A 23,724-nucleotide genomic window follows, 5' to 3' on the forward strand; every position below is an offset into this window, starting at 1 on the left:
GGGCTACTGGGTCCATGGGCACACAGCGGCTACTAGGTACACATGGAAACACAGGGGCTACTGGGCCCACAGGGCACACAGGGGCTACTGTGTCCATGGGCACAAGGGGCTACTGGGTACACGGGCACAGAAGGGCTACTAGGTACACAGGGAAACACAGGGGCTACTGGGTCCACAGGGCTGACAGGGGCTACTGGGTATACAGGACAGAAAGGGGCTAGTGGGTCCACAGGGCAGACAGGGGCTACTGGGTCCACGGGGCAGACAGGGGCTACTGGGTCCACGCGTAGGCAGGGGCTACTGGGTCCACAGGGCACACAGGAGCTACTAGGTACACGGGCACACAGGGGCTACTGGGTCCACAGGGCAGGCAGGGGCTACTGGGTCCACAGGGCAGGCAGGGGCTACTGGGTCCACAGGGCAGGCAGGGGCTACTAGGTACACGGGCACACAGAGGCTACTGGGCCCACAGTCAGACAGGGGCTACTGGATCCACAGGGCACACAGGGGCTACTGGGCCCACAGGCAGACAGGGGCTACTGGGTCCACAGGGCAGACCGGGGCTACTGGGTCCACAGGGCAGGCAGAGGCTACTGGGTCCACAGGGCAGGCAGGGGCTACTGGGTCCATGGGCACACAGGGGCTACTGGGTCCACAGGTCAGACAGGAGCTACTGGGTTCATGGGCACACAGGGGCTACTGGGTCCATAGGGCAGACAGGGGCTACTGGGTCCATGGGCACACAGGGGCTACTAGGTACACATGGAAATACAGGGGATACTGGGCCCACAGGGGCTACTGGGTCCACAGGGCACACAGGGGCTACTGGGTCCACAGGGCGGACCGGGGCTACTGGGTCCACAGGGCAGACAGGGGCTACTAGGTACACAGGGCACACATGGGCTACTGGGTCCATGGGCCCACAGGGCTACTGTGTCCACAGGGCACACAGGGGCTACTGGGTCCACAGGGCAGACAGTGGCTACTGGATCCATGGGCACGCAGGGGCTACTGGGTCCATGGGCATGCAGGGGCTACTGGGTACACAGGCACACAGGGGCTACTGCCCCCACTGGGCAGACAGGGGCTACTGGGTCCCAACCCTGGTTGTTAAAGTCATGTGTCACCTGTGCCCTGGGGTATGTACTGTGGCTGTACAAAGTGGGTAAACGCAAACCCTTTCTGCACCTGTCTCTTAGGTGTAGCGAGAGTGAGCAGTTACAGGCTTCTCAGGGAGGTAGTATTGGAGTCAAGAGCTCAGAGCTCGAACTACATAATGTCCAGACCAGTCCTTATATTTTATGTAAAAAGAAAATACTTTGTCACACAGTAGCTAAATACTGCACAGTCCAACTGAAATAGAAATGACAGGGTTTTAATCCAGGTTACGATGAAATAGGCAGAGGTGCAGATTACTTCATGTTTAAACCCATTTACCCTTACTGGTTACATGTTCAAGTCAGATCAATGGTTCTCATTATAATAATAATCATAATTCACATTTGTAAAGCACGAACAATCACCTGTAAGGGTCTCCAGGCGCTGGGGGCCGTCAGGAAGATTAAGCAAGCTATTGCCCAGAGTCACATGCTGCTGGGCTAATCTGCCGCCGGCACTGGGGATGGAACCGTGATCCCCAGATTCCAGCGTCAGTCGCCCTGGCCGGGGCGCCACACCTCTCCCTACATCCGGAGTTTACTATCCCCCACCCTGCACCTCCCCCGCCTTGCGTCACTGCCCAGCAGCATTCCCTCCTGGAGCTGCTACTGCTTTGGGCTCGTTAGTCTGCTGTGATATGACCTCGGCTGTTTTTATATCCCAGGCCCACGGGCTCCACTATAGCGGGCAACGTTGCGCCTCTTCTCCAGCAGCAGAAGTTCAGCACCTGCTCGTGGACCTACAGTACTTTTCAGTTGGCACAGTTTTCCTGGCTTGGAAAGTCCTAGTGCAGTTCACAATAGGGACTGCATGGTGAGACCGGGAGACTCCCTGTCGGACCCTGTCTGGGGAGGTTCACAGGGCAGACAAACTTTCAATGAGTGGGATGGGGGGCAGGTAGTCTGAAACCAACGCTGAGGAGTTTCCTCGCAGCATGATAGGGCGCATGTCTCAAAGGACAAGCGAAAAAACCGAAGGATCTGAATCTGAGTGGAGTGCAGGGTAGTTTGGGAGCAGTTACAAGATGTAGTCGGCAGAGCATGAGGTTGGGAATGGACCCCATTATGAAAGATTTTAGGAGAAGCAGAAAGGGGAGGTGCCCTGACCTGCCTTGATAACCACAGTCAGGAGTCTGTGCTGTTGTGTTCTAATATAGCAAGTGTTATGCATCCTCCCTATGCTTGCCCCTGCTCTATTGCTTGGCCTACATGATATCATCGGAATGTTGAGAGGGTTGAATGGTAAGAAGGAGTCACTTGGTATGAAGGGCTGAGCTGTGGTTAACTGCTCCTGGTGGGATCTCTACATTACATCTTTATACTATGGATCTAAACTGAAGAATAAAGCTATGATACTGAATTACACCTATGGACTACGGATCTTTCATTATTTTAACACTGGCGACGATTTTAAAGAACCTGCATACTATTTCTGTGGACATGGACTTTCAAAAACTAAAGGAACCTCAAGTAAATCTGGATTTGAAGAAACTAAAGGACTACAACCTATGGATTTGAAGAAACCTGGCACTGCAAAGACCTCACCAGTGACCAAATCATCGGTCGCCCTTTCATGTAAGTGCCAGTTTCTGTTTCACTGACTTTACTTAACAACATTGGTCTGTTGTAATTTACTACAAGCTGTTTGGAGAGTGGGTGCTGTGTTTAATGCTGAGAGTGTGCTCCCTGCTGCTCCAGAGGAAAGGGAGCGACGTGAAAATTTGAGCCCAGTACTCAATAGAAAAGAGCGTGTGGTTTTCATTTCTGGCCTGCCTCACTGTATCACATCTGCAATCTTTTCGTGTCAGGAATTTGACTCTGTATAAATCTAGAGAAGAGAAAACAACAACAAGTCATGGTGTTGTGGGATGGCACAATCGACTGTTTGTCTCTCTGTTCAAATCGGAAGGAAAAAGTAAAACGAGTCAAGTGTTTGGTTTGCTGCGCCTCACATGTTTGGTTAACAGCACCTACAAAATCAACAAAGCCATTTCCAAATGCTTATTGATGTAATGCTCGTTAATTTTTGGCTGTGGGTTTGAGCACCTGCCACACTCTAGGGAAGTCTTCATGGACGTGTGGAAAGGGACAGTGTGCAAGCAAAGGAGCACTACTTATAACTCATGTAACGTTTTGTGGGACGATTTCCTGTTCATGGTACCTTGCTGTGACATCGGAGGAGTGCTGTTGCGGTAAATTTATTGGGCTGGGTCTACTTTGTATTTCAACTTTAATGATGAACGAAAGCGCAGACTTTATAAATTTAACGACTACGCAAGCATTTAAAAATTCAAGGGAACAAGGGCTACTCACTCTTTCACGCGCTTATGTCAGACTGTCTTCTGTGATTCTTCTGTGACGTTTTTAGGTCTCGTAGCGAAAACACAGCTCTTCAGCGCTGTGTCTCGCCAGAGATCTTTTGTTGCCGACTGTGCTTCCCAGGAGACAGTGCCGGCCGCGCGCATCGCCTTGGAGGCGATTTGAAACTGGAACGCGCGCTGTGGCCAGGCTCTGTCTCCTGGGAAGCTCAAGCACCACACACGCATGCGCATACACACAGACACACACAGAAGCGCCCATGCACGCATGCGCATACATACATACAGAGACACCCCCCCTCACACATACACACACGCGCGCGCGCACACACACAAGTGGACCGAGGCCCCCCTCCTCCGCCGTCACCGTCGCACACATACATACACACACGAACATACACACACACACACACACACACACACAAGTGCACCAAGCCCCCCCCAGCCTTTTGGAACTTACCTGGCCAATGTCGGGGACTCTGCTCTTAGCACGCGGCGCCCAACCTCCTGCTGGCGCGGCCCCGGGGCTCTACACCGCTCACAGGAGCCCCGGGCCGCGAGACGCATTGACTCCGCCTGCCTCCTCTTCCGGTCTGGACGTGGCCCCGCCCCCGTCACAGGCGACCGTGCCTGACCTCCCGGGCGGCCGCGGCGGGATTCCGGGGGCATTTTAATAGCAGCCTCCTGTAGTAGGGGTTGGTCTGGCCATTTTGTCAGCTATTGGAACTTCCTTATCTCCAACAAAACACCGACTGCCCTTGTCATAGTTTCTCGGGCCATTCCGCTCCTAGTTTCTCTAAGCTGGTGCCACTCCTCACAGACTTTGGTAAAGCAAATGTGGCCCTAGAGTGTGAGGGGGGAGGGGGTTGCTATATTGTTGCATTGCCAATAATGGGAAGTGCTGTCTCCCGTAGCCACGGCCGCCCTGCAGGGTTGGGGGCCCCCGACTACAGCGGTTGATTTGGATTGTTTAACGAGGGGGCATGACCCACTCGCCCCGCCGCAAGCTTTTGGATTTACCGGCGACAGCTGTGGCAGGATGTGAGAAAGAAAGCCGAGGGAGGTTGATACCTCCTTCCCTTGGCAGGATCCTTACACTGCGCACATTTGAGATTGTGTGGGCACAGTAAGGAGCCTTTTTGGTGCACCAGTTCTTCCTGGCAAGCCGTACTTAACGTTTAACACCATGCTGGAGTGTGCAATGTTACAAAACATCACTGGGACAATACAGACAATGCGCTGCACACTTGAGGTGCATTATGGGAATTGTAGTGTGGCTTGCAGGTATGTGACTTGTATGTTATTTAAATCACCTGGGACACGGCACAAGTGATGCTTTATGTTTGAAAAAGGCAGTTTGTCGAACCTCTTCAAGGCCATCACTTCTCCTGTCTGCACTATTGATAATAAATGCTGTTTTTCCAGACTCGGGCTGTGGATATATGCATATCTATCTATATCTATCACCCCCCCCCCCCCACACACACACCCTTCCCGTTTTCGTTTTCTTTGAAGTCAGTGGCTGAATTCTAAATAGTTTGTTTAGTTGTGAAATTAAGGCACATTGGTGGATTACTGGATGCTGTTGTGGTAATATGTCGGGATGTATTTACAAGCACTGTTGGTAAAGGCATCACTTATTGAGGAGTGATACATTTGGCTTTGTGAGAGGTTTCATCTGGTAGACCTTTTGTGTTGTTCTGAATGTGATGTGAGGCTGTTTTTCTTGCGTTCATGATTTTTATTTTGGTAAGTTAAATCGTCTAGCTTGCTTTTGTTGTATGTGTTGAGAGCTTTGTGGTACTGTTGCTACATTTGTTTTTTCCCAGTATGTTTGAGTGTATAGTTTGTGTGTTTCGGGTTCTTCATCACCTTTGAGTAAAAATGTGTCCATGATTTTAAAATAGTCGATGGATGGATGCATCATTTTGTTCTTTATTCAGTTCTAATAATTTCTAATAGATGTTATTCTCTGGCGGTCCTTTAAAAAAAAAAATATATATATATTTAGTATGTGATCTGAGCAATATTAGTCAATAGCTATAGTGCCAAATTTCTCTGAAAAAATGCTAATTTTTTATTGATAATTTTGGTTGGTTAGATTTAATGTGAATTATGTTTTATGGAAGTATTCTGATTTCTGAGCTATTTGTGGCCTTTCCTCACACCTGGCTAAGCCTGGAAGGCAACGTGTTTGTACATTAAGAGTTATACATTTTGTTTAATAAAGATTTGTACATTTAATCTCGAAATATTGAAGTTGCTATCCTCCTCCTCCACAAACTTACTCTCATCTCCACCGACCCTATGCAGTTAGGGACACCACCACTGCCATGCACACACGGGCACCACCACTGCCATGCACACACGGACACCACCACTGCCATGCACACACGGACACCACCACTGCCATGCACACACGGACACCACCACTGCCATGCACACACGGACACCACCACTGCCATGCACACACAGACACCACCACTGCCATGCACCACATCACTCAGGGGCACCGCCACATCACTCAGGGGCACCGCCACATCACTCAGGGTCACCGCCACATCACTCTGGGGGCACCGCCACATCACTCTGGGGGCACCACCACATTACTCTGGGGGCACCACCACATCACTCAGGGACACCACCACATCACTCTGGGGACACGACCACATCACTCGGGAACACCACCACATCACTCAGGGACACCACCACATCACTCTGGGGACACCACCACATCACTCGGGAACACCGCCACATCAATCGGGGACACCACCACATCACTTGGGGACACCACCACTTCACTCGTGGACACCACCACATCACTCGGGGGCATCACTCGGGGGCATCACTCGGGGACACCACCACATCACACGGGACACCACCACATCACTCGGGGACACAACCCACTTCACCCTTCCACCAACTCAATTACAATAACTTTTATTTAAGTATTAAAAAAATGAAAAGCCATTGTTATTTGTAATATCAATACATCTAAGTCATGTAAATACAACTCATATTGCATTACAAATGCTATAGGTGTCACATTTGCAAATGTTATAGCTATTGGCATTGTCATACACAATGCCAATAACTCAAACTTTAATGCTGCGAGACCTATTGCATTGTAAATGCTTGTTCATTACTGCCGATTCACGTTTTGCAGCGGAAGCATGCCAAGAGCCACCCGACTCGCGCCGTCACTCACGTGCCACCATTTTGGATTGGATTGCTGGATATTGTGTCTGATTCTACGTTTTCAAAATGTGCTGCTACGTTATTCTCTGGGACATCGCACTTTTCTCAAGTTTGTCAGTGGCATCTTTCCAGCAGCAGCGATATGGCAGAACTCATTCAGAGCATCGTTGGAGCAACATTGGTTATTTTGGAAATGGATCAACAGTGCCATCTAGTGGTTTTGGGGCACATCGACATCCCAGTTTGGTAGGGAATGATTATTTCACTTTGGGATGGTGAATCGAACGTCGGATTTTCTAAAACTCTACAAACATGTCTCCTCAAGGTTTTCACTCCTTGTCAACCAGCTATTTTTAGCATAATTTTTCTGTGGATTGTATATATATATATTTTTTTATTACTGTTTTACATTTATTGTTTTTCTGCCTGTTATTGGATTTGATAGCATTCTGGATGAGTGAATGTTTTTACTTCTCTGATGTGTTGTTTTTGTACACTGTTAGGAGTAAGTTTTTCTTTAGTTTTGCTTATGTATGGAAAAGGGGAAGTGTGTGTGTCAGTATCAGTGGTGTATGCAGAAGGGGGAGTGTGTGGTGTCCCTAGTCCTGTTAGTGTATGCAGAAGGGGGAGTGTGTGGTGTCCCTACCCCAGTTAGTGTATGCAGAAGGGGGAGTGTGGGTATGTAGTGTTCCCAGTCCTGCAAGCGTATCCAGTAGAGGGTTTATCCCAAGTCCTGCCGCTGTTCTTGGTTGTGGGTGACATAAGTCTGTCACCCCATTGGTTATTTCTGCCAATGTAGTCGCCCCGTAGACTAAGCCTGTCTTTACCCCTGTGGTTGTTTTGAGAGTGGTGTTTTCTCATTTGGTTGTGGGTTGACATAGGTTAGTCGCCCCGTAGGCAATGTCTGCCTTTATCCTATGGTTGTTTTGAGAGTATCTTTTTCTCTCATCTGGTTGTGGGTTGACATAGGTTAGTCGCCCCGTAGGCAATGTCTGCCTTTATTCTATGGTTGTTTCGAGAGTATGTGTTTTCTCATTGTTGGGTGAGGATAAATCTAGTCCCTGACTTTTTCTGGATATACATTAGGACCTTTGTGTGTGTCCAAGTGTTGTCAAACTTTTTTATAAATAGATTTAGAATGTTTGAAGTTTTAGGACTTTGGAGGTTGAATTATAATGTTATTTGACCTTCATTTTATTTCTGAAGCTTCTTGACATTCTTGTTGTGCTGTTTCATCTCGGCACATGTACATATTGTGTATTATAGTGTATGCGTGCATTATGATTCATATGTTTCCTTTGTGATTTTGATGAAAGGGGGATGTGTTATAATATAGCAAGTGTTATGCATCCTCCCTATGCTTGCCCCTGCTCTACTGCTTGGCCTACATGATGTCATCGGAATGTTGAGAGGGTTGAATGGTAAGAAGGAGTCAGTTGGTATGAAGGGCTGAGCAGTGGTTAACTGCTCCTGGTGGGGTCTCTACATTACATCTTTATACTATGGATCTAAACTGAAGAATAAAGCTATGATCCTGAATTACACCTATGGACTACGGATCTTTCATTATTTTAACAGCTGTCCACTCCCCATGGCTGACAACCAGCCAGCCTGAGAAGCAGGTGTGTGTCTGAGAAGGTAATAGAGAGAACAGTGGATTACTTTGTCCAAGGGGCAGAAGGAATACTGCGGGAGTCCCAGTAAGTCCGCGTGCATATGACTTAGTGGCTACATTTTGATTTGAGTTCCTAGAAAAGAGATGTGACTGCAGATCTTTGTGATGTTTAATTGCTGGAAATTGGCAATTGTAACAGTGGTCAGGAGTGCAGTTGGTGACTGGAAATGCTTTGCAATCATCCTCAATCTAAGGGGCCAGATGTACAAACATTTCACTTTGCGAGTCTCTAATTGCGACTCGCAATTAGAGACTCACAAAATGAAATGTATTACCAATGGGGTCGCAAATGACCTGCCTCATCAATATTCATGAGGCAGGACGCAATTTGTGACCCATTTGGTATGGGCAATAACACAGGGATGGTGGCCTGCTGTGGACAGCAGACCACCATGTCTGTACTTGCTTTTAAATAAAGCAATTTTTTTAAAGCAGCCCTTTTTCCTTAAAAAAGGAAAACGGGATGAGTTTCAAAAAGAAAAATGTAATATTTCTGTTTCATTTTTTAAGGTTAGGCAGTGATCTCATGGACTCCTAAAAAATGTTTTCGCTACCATTCACAAAGAAGAAGGGGTCCCATGGGGGTCCCTTCCTGTTTGCGACTAGCTTACCACCTACTTGAAGTAGGTGATAAACTGCGAATGTTTTGCGACCGCATTCTGGTCGCAAAACAATTGTACATCCCACTGAGACTTGCTATCAGGAATAGACACCCTTGGCATGACCTTTCCTAATAAGGACTCGCAAACCCTATTTTGTAAATCGGTATTAGGTTACCAACTCACAAAATAGGCTTAGTACATTACAAAAGCCGTTTTTGCAGTCGCAAACGGACCAAATCTCTGTTTGCGGACACTAAAAACAGTTGTCCATCTGGGCAAAAGCCCCTACGTCTGCACTAACATTTCCGGCAATGTCCCTTTGCAAAATTGCCACCTCCCCCATCTAGTTCAACATCCAGGCCCCAGTCCAACCCCCATCACAAATTTCAATACGTTTTCGAGTTACAGTTTGCCTGGCTAAGTGTTCCAGCTGTGGGTGGTGAAGCTTTGTCTCAGTCAAGTGGTGACATTGTAAAGGTTCCCACAGCTTTGATAAGGAGAGATTTACAAGGTCACAATCAAAAGGTTTACCTTGGCCCATCCCTCCTCTTGATAAGTATTTTCCACTATTTGGAGCTGTTGACACTAATGAATGAAATGAGTGAGCAAAGGACAATACAATGTAAAATGGCGGTGACGGAATCTGAAATTCTAGTTTGAAGATGGGTGGTGTATGGTAGAAAGAGTAAGAAGATCAGTGTATTATCCTCTTCAGAAAGATGGAGGCTGTGAAGGAGGGAGATAATACCAACAATGGCGTTGGTGCCTGAGGACAAAGCGCGAGTGCCCAGGATAAAGGTTTGGGGGAGTCCTCCATGAAGGGGTTTAGGGAGGGGGTGCGAGGATGACCAAGGCACATCAGGAGACAAAGAGCATTATGGGAGGCAGGGAGAGAGGACCCAGTACAGTACAAGTGATACTTTTAGAGGAAAGGTTGTTAGCGTGGTTGGGTGTTCACATCCAGCCCTTCTGAAAGTCCACAGATGTGACCATTAATACAGCAGCTGCTCGACAAACACTCTAATCCATCCAGCCTGAATCTTTAATGGATGGTGCCTCGAGCTGTCTCTTCCAGTCTGTTGAATCAAAATGTATACACAATGACTTCTGTCAACAGCAGCCTAACATACAGGCTCACGCAGACAGAAATTCCCACAGACACACAAACAAACACACACATACTTTAAAAAATACTGTGCTTTTGGTTCTGATATTAAGTACCAAAAATATATATTTTCATTAAATTACATTGTTAACCGAGTTCCCACAGTGATGCCAATGTGCTCATCTATCACAATCCCCCACACTCTTTAGCTCTCAGTTTCTCTCTCTTTGACTGTACTCTCTGTCTATCTCTCTATATCTTTCTTCCTTCATTCTAGTAACCTTCCATTGCCTGTTTAAAGCTACTTCTGGCACAACTGGCACTGTTCCGCTATCACCCTTTGGCCCTGTTGTTGATTTAAATTAATTACATAGGTACTAAAGACAGGCTCGCCAGGTCACATTTGTACCAACAACCTGTGGCAAACAATCACTGTGACAGCCAATAGGTCTGGATTTAATGTGCTAACACATCCATGAACCAGCAGGAGTGGACTGAGTGGTCTGTAGTTGTAAATTAGTCCCTCAAGTAGTTCAGCGCAAACATTCAAATGAAGGCTGAAGGGTGCACCCAAGCAACCAATAGGATTAGTTGAGAGATAAATAATCCACTCTGCTGAGCCAAGATGTAATTGACAAACTCTCAAGAAAGAAGCTGGTCAAAGAAAGCCAGTGGTCGAAATAGGGAGACCCAAAACAACTCTATGTATATAGTTAACAATGGGTCATTTCGACAGCTATGCTGTCCTAAACAGACCTAAAAGGTATAGATGAAACTTAAGAATCTGAAACTATTTGCAGACACCAGTTAGCAGCGCACCAACACATGCATGTATTGTCCATGTATCTATAGCTAAAATCCATGCAGATCCAGAGGTACTAGATTATTTCACAGGTAGTGTGCATAGACAAGATTATGAGTTTGAGTGAGCAGAAACATACTCACATATGATTCTTGTTTTTGTTGTTGTTGTAGATTCTTCAAGGGCCAATGGAATCCTTTCCAGATCCTTTACTAACACGCACTCTGGCCTTAGTTCCGGCTGAGGACTTGGTCGTGGTCTGCCGTCTAGTATGCCACCAGTGGAAGGACGTGGTGGATGGTGACGCTGTGTGGGAAATGAAATGTCAGCAAGAAGGGTTCGAAGCCTCAGACTCCGAGTTGGAAGCAGGAAACTGGAAAACCTGTTACTTCCTGAACAAAAAGAAGAGGAATCTCCTCAAGAATCCATGTGGAGAAGGTGATAAAGGCTCAACTCTTCCCTGGGGTTAGGACCAGCCACTAGGGTTGTTGCGGAAATGGCCCTAGGGGGTATTCACTCTTGCCCGCTTTGCATAGGGCTCAAATCACATGCCCTAGGAGAGGACCAATGTAGAACAAAGTGTGCAATGACCATGGGTGTACATAGTTTATAGTTTGAGGATGTTTTCTTTGACATATATTTTGAGGGACCCTAGAGATGCTATCGTTCTGGAGAACACTGAACAAAGCAGTCACTTTATTTGGTGTGATGTGATTGGAGTATTTGCTGTATGTGAGACAGATGAGTTTGGATGCCCCTACTTGCCACCTGGCTGGGTATGCCTGAATTGGAGACAAGACTGGAGACAACTTCCAGGAAGATTCTGTCATATTACATGATTAGTTAGTGGTCCCATCACCAGTATCTTGCCCTCATTTATCCATTCTGTTATTTACTCAATTTCAAAATACTTTATTCGGTTTTAAAAGCAAAAAAACATAAAAGTTACAAGTCTCCTGTAAAAATTTGAAAAAGCACATATATACATTTCTTGATCACAGTACACAGATATCCATGCTTATAAGTACAAAGGAGTATATATACATCAGAATAAGTAGTAAAAATGATGGGACTAAAATCAACCACCATTAAAAAACATGTAAACTCATTGGGGAAAGCAAGTAAGATGCCAGCTGTAATATGGGGATATATCAGTTCTCCATACAGATTCTGGACCTCAGTGAAGATTTCAGAAAACCAACCACAAATGGGATACATTCTGGCTTCAACATTTGTAGAAAGCAAAGGGCGGGGCGAACCTGGATACAATTCAGCTTTTTTAAAAGTGGTTTTAAAAAGAACCTCCTGGGAGCTTCATAGAGGTTACAGAAAAACATAAAGTGCAGCAACTCCTGTGGAGACACTCTGTCGCAGCCACAGGGTGCTAGCACCTGGCCTCTATGACTCATCTTCGGAACAGCAAGTAAAAGATGGAAATAATCCATACGAAACCTGGTCAATAGAAACCGCTCTTGGGCCGACAAAGGCCACAAAAGATATGGCTCCGTGGAAGGAGTAGTTTTGAGCATCACAAATTTACAGACGCTAGGTTTACACAGTTATTTACTCATTTACAGGATCCCTGCTCAATAATTCTTCAGTAAAGTCTTGTCTTCCACCATAGAGAGTGGAAACTCTGAGGCAGACAATTTCTCACTTCATTGCTGAGACATCAGATGTCACATGGTGGCTTCAGAGGCATCTAGACATCCATGTGGCTCCTCTTGACAGCATAAAAAATGTAGACCATGCTACTATATCTCATCGCTCTTGAAAACGACTATGACAGCTCTTGCCATATCACATGAAGAATATTGCTTGACAAAAATATTGTACCCAATACATCGGCCTAAACATTTAATTTCAACGTAAGTCTTGCTATATAGATGTGGCATTAAGAATAGTCAGTATATACCTACTTTGAAGATGTTGTGGTAGGCAGTGTGGTAAATGCAGTATTTTTGTAGGTCAACATTATTAACTTTGATATAGTGATATACAACCTGTCCAGAGGAGGACTGGCTGATATCGTATCCCATTTTTCCTGTAACTTTTCATCTGAAAGTGAAAAGCAAGATCCAAGTAGACATCTCGGGAGAAATTAATTAGATGATTCCTTGGTCAGTATCCAAATAGTAGGGATTTCCTTAAATCAATATATTTGCAACGGATAAAAATCATGAGTGCCCTCTGTTCACATATCACCTGGGAGGCCTGAGAACCATATGGCCTGCAAAACCATGGAAAAATAGGGAAAAAGGTCAGAAGGAAAAAAGGAGTAAGAATAAAACAATGTACAAGACATTTCCTTATTAGCATTATGTGAGCGACGAGCGGTGAGTAGAAGACTACAGTGCTAGGGATCAAAACTTACGAAAAGTGAAAAGGGCAAAGTAAGCACTAGTAGTGAGTGAGTGAGTTAATACCCAATACAATTCTAGCCTAAACAGAAGCTGGAGGTGAATTAAAATTGCTAGGGAAGCAGACAGTCCCTAGGGTTAAATTAGGCAATTATTAAAGGCATTGAGTGCCCGAGCTGAGAGGAAACTATTGTGATAGAACTTACCGCAACAAGAGTGGTGGTCTGGGTTGGCCAGCAGGATTTGTGGCTGTGGGGCGCCAAGGGCACAGTAGCCTATGGAGGGAGGGAAGGGTATGAGCTGGGATAGGTGCATGAGTACTACAGCAAGTGAGAATGGAGGGGAGGGTTACTCATGAAGGCTAAGCTGTATGGAGTGGGATTATTGATAATGGGTCACTTGTGCTGGATCGATATGTTGATAATGAGAGTTTGGCCGGGGATTGGCATTCAAGGACCTGTAAAGGAACCAGGGAGGAATTAATTATGAAGGGGGGCAAAGGACTCGGGAAGTGCCCGGGAAAAGTACGCCGCTTACCTGCAATGCAGGAGGAGAAAGTGAACCTGGTCCGCGGATGCATGACCAGTGGTAGAGGCTCGATAATCAAGGGCAGAAGGGTGAAGGAGGGGGATAATGCAAGGAAAGTGAGTAGCGTTAAAGTGCCCACGCTGGGGTGGTGATGGACGTCTTACCTGTGGTGCGATAACGCAGAGTGTGGCTCGATCGCTGGGTGCTCGTATCGCGGTGGATGACGGCTAATGGGGTTTAAATACCACATGGAGCGCCACATGGTGCAATTGACTATGTCGAAATGGTAGCGGCCATATTGGAGTAGTGTGGCAGTGCATGGTAGATTTAAGCTAGCGTGGTAAAAATACAAGTTCTAAGGGAAATAACTCAGGCTGCTCATATGGAATGAGCTGAGATTGAACAAGGTGAAAATGCAAACTCGCGTCATGAAATCATAACTTTACATGCAAAAGAGTGGAGCTATACCGAAGTGGTAGACCAAGTGATTATACTAGCTTAGGTAAAGAGGACCGTAAAAGTGGTGACCATCTAGGAACGATAGTTATGCTCTAACAGGAAGGAGTATATAAAAAAGAGAGGCATAAAACAAGTGGACAGACCCACTGAGGATCTCAAGAACGATTAGCATAAAAATCGGGAGAGACACTTCATACATGGGACTTAATATGCTTAATGATATTACGCTAATTTGTAGAAAGGCATGGTGACTGGTTTTAGACAATTGCAAAACATTGAAGAAAAAAAAAAGAAGAGTGAAAGCAGTGAGAAGGTGCAGTTTAAAAACAGAATTGGTGCGATCAATTAACTTTGTTATGTGGAAGACATTAACTGCCTTTATAGTAGAGTTGTCCAGTCCTCATTCCTATTAAGTCAATTTCTGATGCTTCCAGTGTGAAGGATCCATTTAAGTTCTTCCTTGTATAGGAGTTGTCCAATGTCTGCACCTCTCGGCGGGGCGTTGACCACACTGATAAATGTAATGTAATGTAAACAGTATTTATATAGCGCAACTGTCACCCAAAGGGTATCCTGGCGCTGCGAGTTACTGGGATGTCAGTGTGCCAAAATGAGAGACGACTATCCCCAAGACTAGAAAGGGCACGTAAAGAAGAAAGTGAAAAGAAGGCATCTGAAGAAATCCATATCACATCAGCATTTTTGTGTTATTCCTCCCTAGGGAACAGCCACGCTTTCATCTTCTTAAATTGAAGCAGATCCTGAGTTTGTCTGATATTTAGGGGGAGAGCGTTCCACAGCTGTGAGGCTGCAGGACTGAAAGCTCTACCTCCTGTCCTAGATCTTTTAAATCTCGTGATATTCACCAGATTTGTTGTTGCTGAGCTGTGGCCTGCAGAAGAGAAGTGTTCCACGAGAGGGGCGTTGGGAGTTTTGCAACGGATACGGCTGCGATATTGGCAGATCCAGATTCTCACTTTTTGAATGGTTTGTCTAATGTAGACTTTGTTACATGGGCACAGGATCACATGAATCATGTTACAGGTATAACAGTTTGGGAAACATTTTGATTTTATTTTGATATTATTAAAAGTGAATTCTTTTCCTTCAACAGTCAAATCACAAACACTGCAGTTGCCACATTTTTCATGTCTTGTGAGGGGATCTAGGCCCCAGTGTTCATCCAGTGTGGTAGCTAATTTAGGGTTGGGAAGAGCTGCTCTAACAAGGTGGTCCTTTATGTTTTGACTCTTACGGAATGCCAAAAGCAGGCGATCAATTTTCAGGATTCCTGCGTTAAGGATTCCCCAGTGCTTGAGGATACATTTACGTACTGTGTGAGAAACAGATGAAAAAGTAGTTTTGATTAGACTTGGGTTTGGGGGAATAAGAGAATATCCTTAGGGCAGTACCAAGCTCTTTTTAGTGCAGAGTGTACAAGTCTGCGGGGATATCTGTGAGGCTGAAGTTTGTTAGAAAGGAAAGCTGCTTCTTGGAAATAGTCTTCTTTAAGGGAACAATTATGTCTGATCCTCAGGAATTGTGAGTAGGGTAGAGAGTCGTGGAGGCGCGTGGGTGATTGCTGTCATATCTGAGAAGAGTGTTACGCTCAGTGGGTTTCCTGTATTCACTTGTGATTAATTCACCGTTAGCGTGATGAATGGTGAGATCAAGGAACGGGATGGAGGTTCTGTTACATACAAGGGTAAATTAAGTCCTTAGCAGTTATTGTTGAGCCAATGCAAGAATTGTTAGAGGGTGTCTTCATTTTCATGCCAAATCATGAAAATGTCATCAATATATCGTCTTCATAAAGTAATCACTGTGAGGAAGGGGTTACTTATGGAGAGGATTTTGGTCTTTTCCAAGTGGTCCATGAAGAATATGTCTAGATTGGGGGCGAAGACAGCACCCATCGATGTGCCTTCGACCTGTTATTAATATTGGTCATTGAAAACAAAAAGGTTTCTAGTCGAGCATATTTCAAGAAGTTGTAGAATGAAAATGGTTTGTACAGCATGGGGGCGTGGTCTTGAGTTAAGCATATGTTCAATAACTAATAGTGGGTTCACCTGAGGGATATTAGTATAAAGGGATTCAACATCCATTGTACAAAGGATGTCCGAATCGTTATTGAAGGCATAATGTTCTACTAAATTAATCATAGCCATACTGTCTCTGACATAGATTCTGTTTTAGGGACCACGTCCTCTATCAAATAATAAACATATTGGCCTAGTGGCTCTAAGCTAAGATAGAGCCACTCCGTGACACTATAGGGCATCCTGGAGGGTCTGTGGGATTTGGGTGGATTTTGGGAAGTGTGTATATCACAGGGGTACATGGTGATTTAACATTGAGGAACAAAAATTCCTTCTGGCTCAGAAAGCCTTGTGTCTTGGTGTCAGTAGTAATTTGAAGGATCGGTTGTTGGAGTTCCTTAGTGGGATTGGTAGGCAGCTTACAGTAATGGTATGTATTAGACAATTGCCATAATATTTCTGATTTGTATAGTTCTCTCTCTTGTAGAATTATCCCTCCACCTTTGTCGGCAGATTTGATGATTAGAGAGTCATTGTTTTTCAGTGTGGTAACAGCCTTTTTCTCTTGTAGTGATATATTGTATGGGATATATTGCCTGGTACTTTCAAGTTGAGAGACATCTTAATGGACCATTTTTTCAAAAGTTAGAATTTCTCCAGGGATCATACTTAACCGCGGACGGAGATCTCTGTCCCCCTCGCAGAGTGTGCAGAGATTTGCCTACTCCACGTTCCGCAGAGAACGCAAATCTCTGCACACTCCACAGCAGAGAGGAGTTGGCCCGCCGCCCACCTCCACCTCTCTATTAAGATATAAGTTACCAGTAATAAAAATAACTGAAAACCACTTACCTCTTTACCGCAGTGTCCCCAGGTTGCCCTCCTCCTCTTCCTCGCCATACGGGTTCTGCTTGAGAAAACTGCTCATGCGCGTGCGCACGTCCACGCATTTCAAAATGCGCATGCGTGGACGTGGGTGCGCATGCACAGTTTTCTCGAGCAGTACCCGTATGACGAGGAAGAGGTGGAGGGCAGCCCGGGGACACAGCGGTAAACAGGTAAGTGGTTTTAGTTTTTGCAAATTACTGGTAACTTATATCTTAATAGGGGGTGGAGGCGGGCGGCGTAGTGGAGCTCCACGGAGTTCCACAGAGTTTGTTTCCAACTCCGTGGCCCTCCACGTAGCCCCGATGCACACACTATGAGAGGGTTAATCAAATTTGAAGTTGGGGAAAAGGTGGATGGAGGGTGTGAATGTGTGTTGGAAGAACTAACCGGTGCAGGATTAAGAAGAAAGTAGGCATGCAGGTGAATGCACCGGCAAAACCTGAGTAATTCAGTCTGTAGTTAAAAAAAATGGGGTGGATGGTGGGGACAAAAGAAAGGCCTTTGCTAAGAAGTGATTGTTCTTGGTCAGCTAGAATGTGCTTAGAGAGGTTAAGATGGGTATTTTCAGAGAATTCTGTCTGATCTCGTGGGTATTAGTTACCACTGGTAGAAGTTCTGGTGGGTTCTCAGGCACGCATTAATTTTGTTCTGATGATGATCGCATTATTTCTTCAAAGAGATCGAAATGTCGTCGACTCACTTTACACTGTATACACAATTTAATCTGATATTTAAGTGTAACAGTGTTGTTTCATTCTGCTTGTCTGATTTTTTGCACTTCATACAAGCTATTTGCCCTGCCTGAATGTTTGTTTTCGTTTCTCTATGTTTATTGTAATGTGTAGGACGCAGGACTGTGTCCCAATTTACTTTTTTCTCTTATCTTGAACTTTAAATCATTACATTTGACTGGCTGGCTGGACAGCAGCAATATAGCACTGATTTGAGTCTATATGAATTTTGTTTGTGTACCAATTCTCTGTCAAGGACCGTTGTTCTTATGGATCATAAAATAATAGCAAAGGACAAAAAGAATGGATCTGGGCCACGTTCCAGTCCACAGTAATTACCAGTGATTTATATTAATTCAAGCATTCAACCATCAGTTTTTGATCTTTTCAGTGTATAACCTAAAGTGCAAGGGGTGCATCCAGATTTGGGCTCATGGTGTCAAAACATCCAAGGTGCTTCTCCCTAATGAGGGTCAACAAGGTTGAAACAGTTGCTTATATCCCTGACCAGCGAGTGCATGGACTTGAAATTAGGATTGGTCTATCACTATTAGAGAAGTGCTAAAACTGATTTTTATCTGAGTGATTTGCTAACTAGGCATTACATTGAGAACATGGAATTCATGTAAAAACTCCACCATGCAGTGGAGTTAGCTACTGCACCCACAACCCTTCAATAAAACAACTTTACCTTTACATGCTAATAAGCATATAGCCAGTTCACAAAAGTGTGCTTTGAAATATTTATCAGGCAATGAGAGAGGTGATGATCATTGATTTTGGGGTCCTCCCTAACCTAGAGGGAGGACCAAGCAGATGCCTTGAACAGAAAGAGCATATCAGGCTGAACGATTCAGTGGTGGCCCCATTCTCCTAGGACCACCCCACGCAAAGTTATGAGCAAAAATACAATGCCAACTAATAGCCCAGCAAAGCATTATGGGGCGAGATTCTAGAGTGCAGTGAATAAGATAGTATTAGCTCGCAGCTCAGCCGGGAGAGCTGCTGCCCCTTGAGGAATGTTTTGATATTGAATACTATATTATTCACTGCCTTCTAGAATCTCGTCCCATAAAGCTTTGCAGGGCCTTTGGTTGGGATTGTATTTTTGCCCATAACTGTGCTTGGGGTGTTCCTAGAAGGATGGGACCACCACCGAATCATTCAGCATGATGTGCTCTTTGTGTTCAAGGCATCTGCTTGGTTCTCTCTCTAGGTTAGGGAGTACCTCAAAATCATAACCTCTCTCACTGCTTGCAATATTTTCATTTTCATGTTTGTGAAATGACTGTATGCATTTTAGCATGTAAAGATAGAGTTAATTGTTGTTTTACCAAAGGTATGCAAGGTTTTTGGTTTATTAATTGGGATGAGATGGAACAGAGTTGTGGAGTGTCACAGGGTTTTTTTCAACTCTGTAGAATTCCGCATAGTGGTACTCTGACAACTTCACCGACCCTTAATTCTATCCATTATTTTGGCATTCATATAAGCCTGGGGAGGGGCACCACCTGCAGCCAGATCTAGACCTCGTCAAGGCTACCTGTAGTACTGAAATGAAAGCACGTATATATTACAGATATACAATAATGTAAGGCTTAAGTGCTATTAAAGCAATATTAACAACCAATGGCATAGCTAGGGCGCAGTGGGCTCTAATTCAAGGAAGGGAACTGGTCCCACTATCCCCGGTTCGGTAGAGAAAAACAGCTACTTATTGGCTGAATTGGGTTGCTCACACCTATGGGCCCCAGTGCCACTGCACCTGCTGAACTGTTGATAGTTGTGCCCTTGATAACAACAGTCACCTACTTAAGCAGGAATCCTTCTCTGTACTAATGCTGTCCTGGGCATGCTGCTCTATGTCGACTTCCATAAATTATAAAACATATCATTGTCTGCAAAGGGCCTCCCCTACTACCTCATTTATCTATTTTTGCCTTGGGGCAGCGCCGCAGGCCTTCATTCTGTGCTGCCCTACGGCAAAAGAAAAGGGCAGGAATGCACAGTATCTATGAGATACGGCGCATTCCTGTCTTTTTTCCCTGCCCCGGTGCACAATGGTCTGCCGTGCACCAGCGCAGGGTCTTTTGCACCATGGTGCAAGGGATCCTGCGTTGCGGGGATGATTGTTTTTGTACAGGAAGGGAAGCATGCAGCACCCACAGAAAAATGAAAAACAAGGAGAAATAAAGATATTTCTCCTCATTGTGCCTCCCTTATGCCTCACCTGGGAAGGCGTAAGTTTTTGGTACTGCCTCAGATTTACGATTTCTCATAAATCTGGGGCTGTGTCAAAATGCCATGGTGTTGCTGGGAACGCCCCCAACAACACCCATTGCAAGCCCCTTTAATGCAGAAAACTGCATTAATGGGAACAATATTTGCGAAGCAGCACTAAGCCAGAAAAAGTAGCTTAGTGCTGCCTGGGAAATATGGAGCAGGCTCCTGCGCCACGGAACGTCACAAAAAGTGACATTCCGATAAATGAGGCCTTGAGTGCCTTATGACAAATATAGGAATTTCAAAAATTTAAATTACACAACCTTCCTCTGGTGCACAACAGGGAGCGCTGAGGCCATTTCAAACTTTAAATTGAAAATACAATCATACTGATAATAGCCAGTGGCCATCTAGATGATCAGCTTCAGCAAAGACACCCTGGGCCTGCCTTACAGAAACAAAACCGTAGTTTTTTTTTTATTACTCATTTTCTGGTGTTTATCATGTTGATTTCACTGCGCTGAGGCGACCTCTATGAACTTAATAATTCTGGAGGGGGGGGGGGGGGGGGGGCGGAAAATAGCTAAATAAATTAATGTGGCTACATTTTACCCTCTTATCAAAGAGATGAGCTAGCCTAAAGAAAGTGGCTATGATTTCAGTCCTGATGTATCAAAGGGTTTTGCGTATTCTGTGCTATGCAGAATGTGTTTATACATAAGAGCCTCCTTTCTGTAGTTACAGAGGGCCAGATGTAGGAAGACTGGATTTACAAGAAGTGGTCCCAACATGAGCTCCAACTTTTAGCAAATCCAATCTGACTTTGCAAACTGACCTATGTGCTAATCGGCAAGTTAGCAAAATTACGAATCGTAGTGAGTTGCAGACCAACCTGCCTAATGAATATTAGTTACTTCAACAAAGAGGATTCTTCATCTGGATAGTTTCAAATGTTACTTAGTCAGCAATAATACCATCTTTTTTGAAAGACAATGTGATTCAGCCAAAGTCGTTGTTTCACCCATACATCAAAACATTTGTCTACATACAGCATGTTACCAACACTGCTTTCTAGCAAATGTATTATTCAAAGTTTCCATAATATAAAATATTACTCTAAGTGCCCTTTAGCCATGTTGCTCAATAATTTAATTGCAAAGGCCTCCACTACACAATTTCTACATGTGGGGCAGCCTTATAGGAAGCACAGCAATCAGTCCTGAAGGTGAACGAACGCCCAAATGTCGCAACAAGATATACTTCAGACTTGTTATCCTTTATATCCTCCAGGGTAGAGTGTTCTGCTCCTATACAAAGGTGTTTCGGCCTATGTACAAAGGCTTCTTCAGGACACAACAAGGTCAAGAACCCACATACTCATTTTATGATTAGGACCTGTTACTGGGGGTTTGCCACTCTTATACGAGAGCTTGCTGTTGTTTTGAGTGAAAATCAGTGTGAAGTAAACATGAGAATAATCTATTGTCAGCAGAGCACTTACCAAGAAAGTTTCTCACAGGGAGTCATGCGGTTTCTTGGTCAGACACCTAACATCAAAGTATCCGGATACAGTATTGAGTGCTCAACAGTGGAGTTGGCCCAGACAAGTCATCATAAGCTGATGATGAATACCGCTTTGTACTAGTTTTTTTTGGCAGTGAAAAATACTAATCAGGTAGGCATTTTACATGTGAATGTTGCAAGTTGCCAATAGTACAATTATATATGTCTTTTTGCTGGTGTGTTAATACCACCGGCTTAGTAGTGATGGCTTTGTTTGTTACCTGGACAGACCATCCAGCATTTCGCGATTCACGAAAAAATCGCTAAATCAGATGGCAAGCGCAACGGGCGCAATATTAACCAAACTGCCCGCGAAAAAAACTCTCCCGGTAGGCATGAAAAAATGATGCCATTTTATTGGCCGTGCGCTTATACGTCACCCCGTGAAATGGCGCTTTACAGCCATATTAGCTGCCTGCTTCCTCGATTATTTACAATAGTTATGAAAGAGGAGCGAGAAAAGCAAAGTATCGCTTCTCTTCTCTCCAGCTTGCAGGCTCGACTGGAAATAATGTCAAAAATTAGTATTCCTGCCCCGGGAAGGGAGGGGCGAAGATAAGGAAAATTACAGTCTTTTCCTTCTTCTACACAGAATACACTGACTGTGTCTGCTCTGCCGCTTCAACTGCCTTCCCCACTTTCTTTCTTCCTCCCTTTTCTTCTCTCTTTGTCTAGCAGCTTCTCTCTTACTGAAAACCCTGACTTCAGAAACGTTCTCCCCTCTCTTTTCTTCGTTCGTTGATTTGTTCCCATGTGAAATGGATCCAAAAAAGAAAAACATATTGTAATTGACGTCTTTTTGTGATATTTTACAATTCCAAAGCAGTGCTTGAAATGGATAAATAGAAGTGCAGGTACTCTGTAACAGAGTACTTGCTTGTTTCTGAAAAGTGCGTACTGGACAGTACCGGCCCAATGAAAGCAATGTTCCAAAGTGTAGCCGTGGGAATAAAAGGTTCAAAACATGAAAGATAACTAAATAAAGCCAAATAGGGTGATAGCAAAGTGGGCATATTGAATTTATTCATACCCAAACACATTTGCACCACTCTACAGAGTTTGCCAGTGAAGCTCTACTTTTGTTTACTTGTCTTTCTTTGAATAGCGTTTTTTTCCCCCGGGCGGGGGAACTAGTGTACCAGTGCTGGAGGTACTGCATCTCGGTGTTCAGGGAATTGGTCTTTTTACTCTACTGCTTACATTCTGTAAGGATATAAGCAATGGACATTGAAATGGGTCCATTCCGTGCCCTGTAGTCATGTCCTTAACTTTTCAGGTAAAAGCACTGATTGATTTCTGAATAGTGAGTGTAAAAGCGTTACAGAAACCATGTTTTTCCTGCTTACAATTCACATGCTTTACTTAATTTTGTATTCCCTATGAGTATTTGCTTTTTCTAGGATGATGTTACTTTTTTTGTACACAGCATATTGCTCTTATCTAGTGCGTAATTTAAATTGAGCCGCATCCAGGTGTTTATAGCAGGCACAATTGGGTTATGGTTGAGGCAGTGCGAGTTTCTCTCAGTAGGCGGTATGGTGTTTAGTGGGGGAGAGGATGTGACACCATGGTCAGACCTACTGAATTTGGAACTGGGGAACCGGGTTCTGAAGGATGATTATTGCGAGATGTCTGCCCTGTCAGCACTACCCATAAAAGGGAGTCAGTGCACGCAACACAAGAGGAGGCTGTATCTCTGCACCCAGGGAGCGATGGGGGTCTGTGTGACTGCACCAAAGGAGCAAATGGGGGCTGTGTGACTGCACCCATGGAGAAAAGGGGAGCTGTGCGACTGCACCCAGGGAGCAGTGAAAGTGGTGCCCCGGCAAGGGTGCACTCATTCGCGCTAGAAAATCCCAGGGAGAAATACATTCACTCCCACAATGTTAGTAGATTGGAGCTGTGCTTCTGTAGAGCTGCAGAAACTTTAAACATGCCTATTTCAAAGAGGAATACTATGCTAAAACAGGTTCCATTGATTTATGGCTGAAAAGGAATGACTCTATGAGTAAAATAAAGTGCTGCAATAATGCAGCTAAATGTACATTTTTGTGCCGCAAAATTTGCACTTTT

The 23,724-nt window shown here is 44.8% G+C and overlaps 1 protein-coding gene across 1 annotated transcript in view; it reads left to right on the forward strand.

Moving 5' to 3' along the window:
• The window catches only part of FBXO2 (F-box protein 2), a 214,170-nt gene that overhangs the window by 145,019 nt on the left and 45,427 nt on the right, over positions 1–23,724 (forward strand). Inside the window, exon 2 of the mRNA XM_086921312.1 lies at positions 11,031–11,295. Within this exon, the coding sequence (XP_086777438.1) occupies positions 11,046–11,295 (250 nt within the window). The 5' untranslated portion in view covers positions 11,031–11,045. The remainder of the gene's footprint in view (positions 1–11,030; positions 11,296–23,724) is intronic.

Source organism: Lissotriton vulgaris, chromosome 5, assembly GCF_964263255.1.
Source record: "Lissotriton vulgaris chromosome 5, aLisVul1.2, whole genome shotgun sequence".
Classification (NCBI taxonomy): domain Eukaryota; kingdom Metazoa; phylum Chordata; class Amphibia; order Caudata; family Salamandridae; genus Lissotriton; species Lissotriton vulgaris.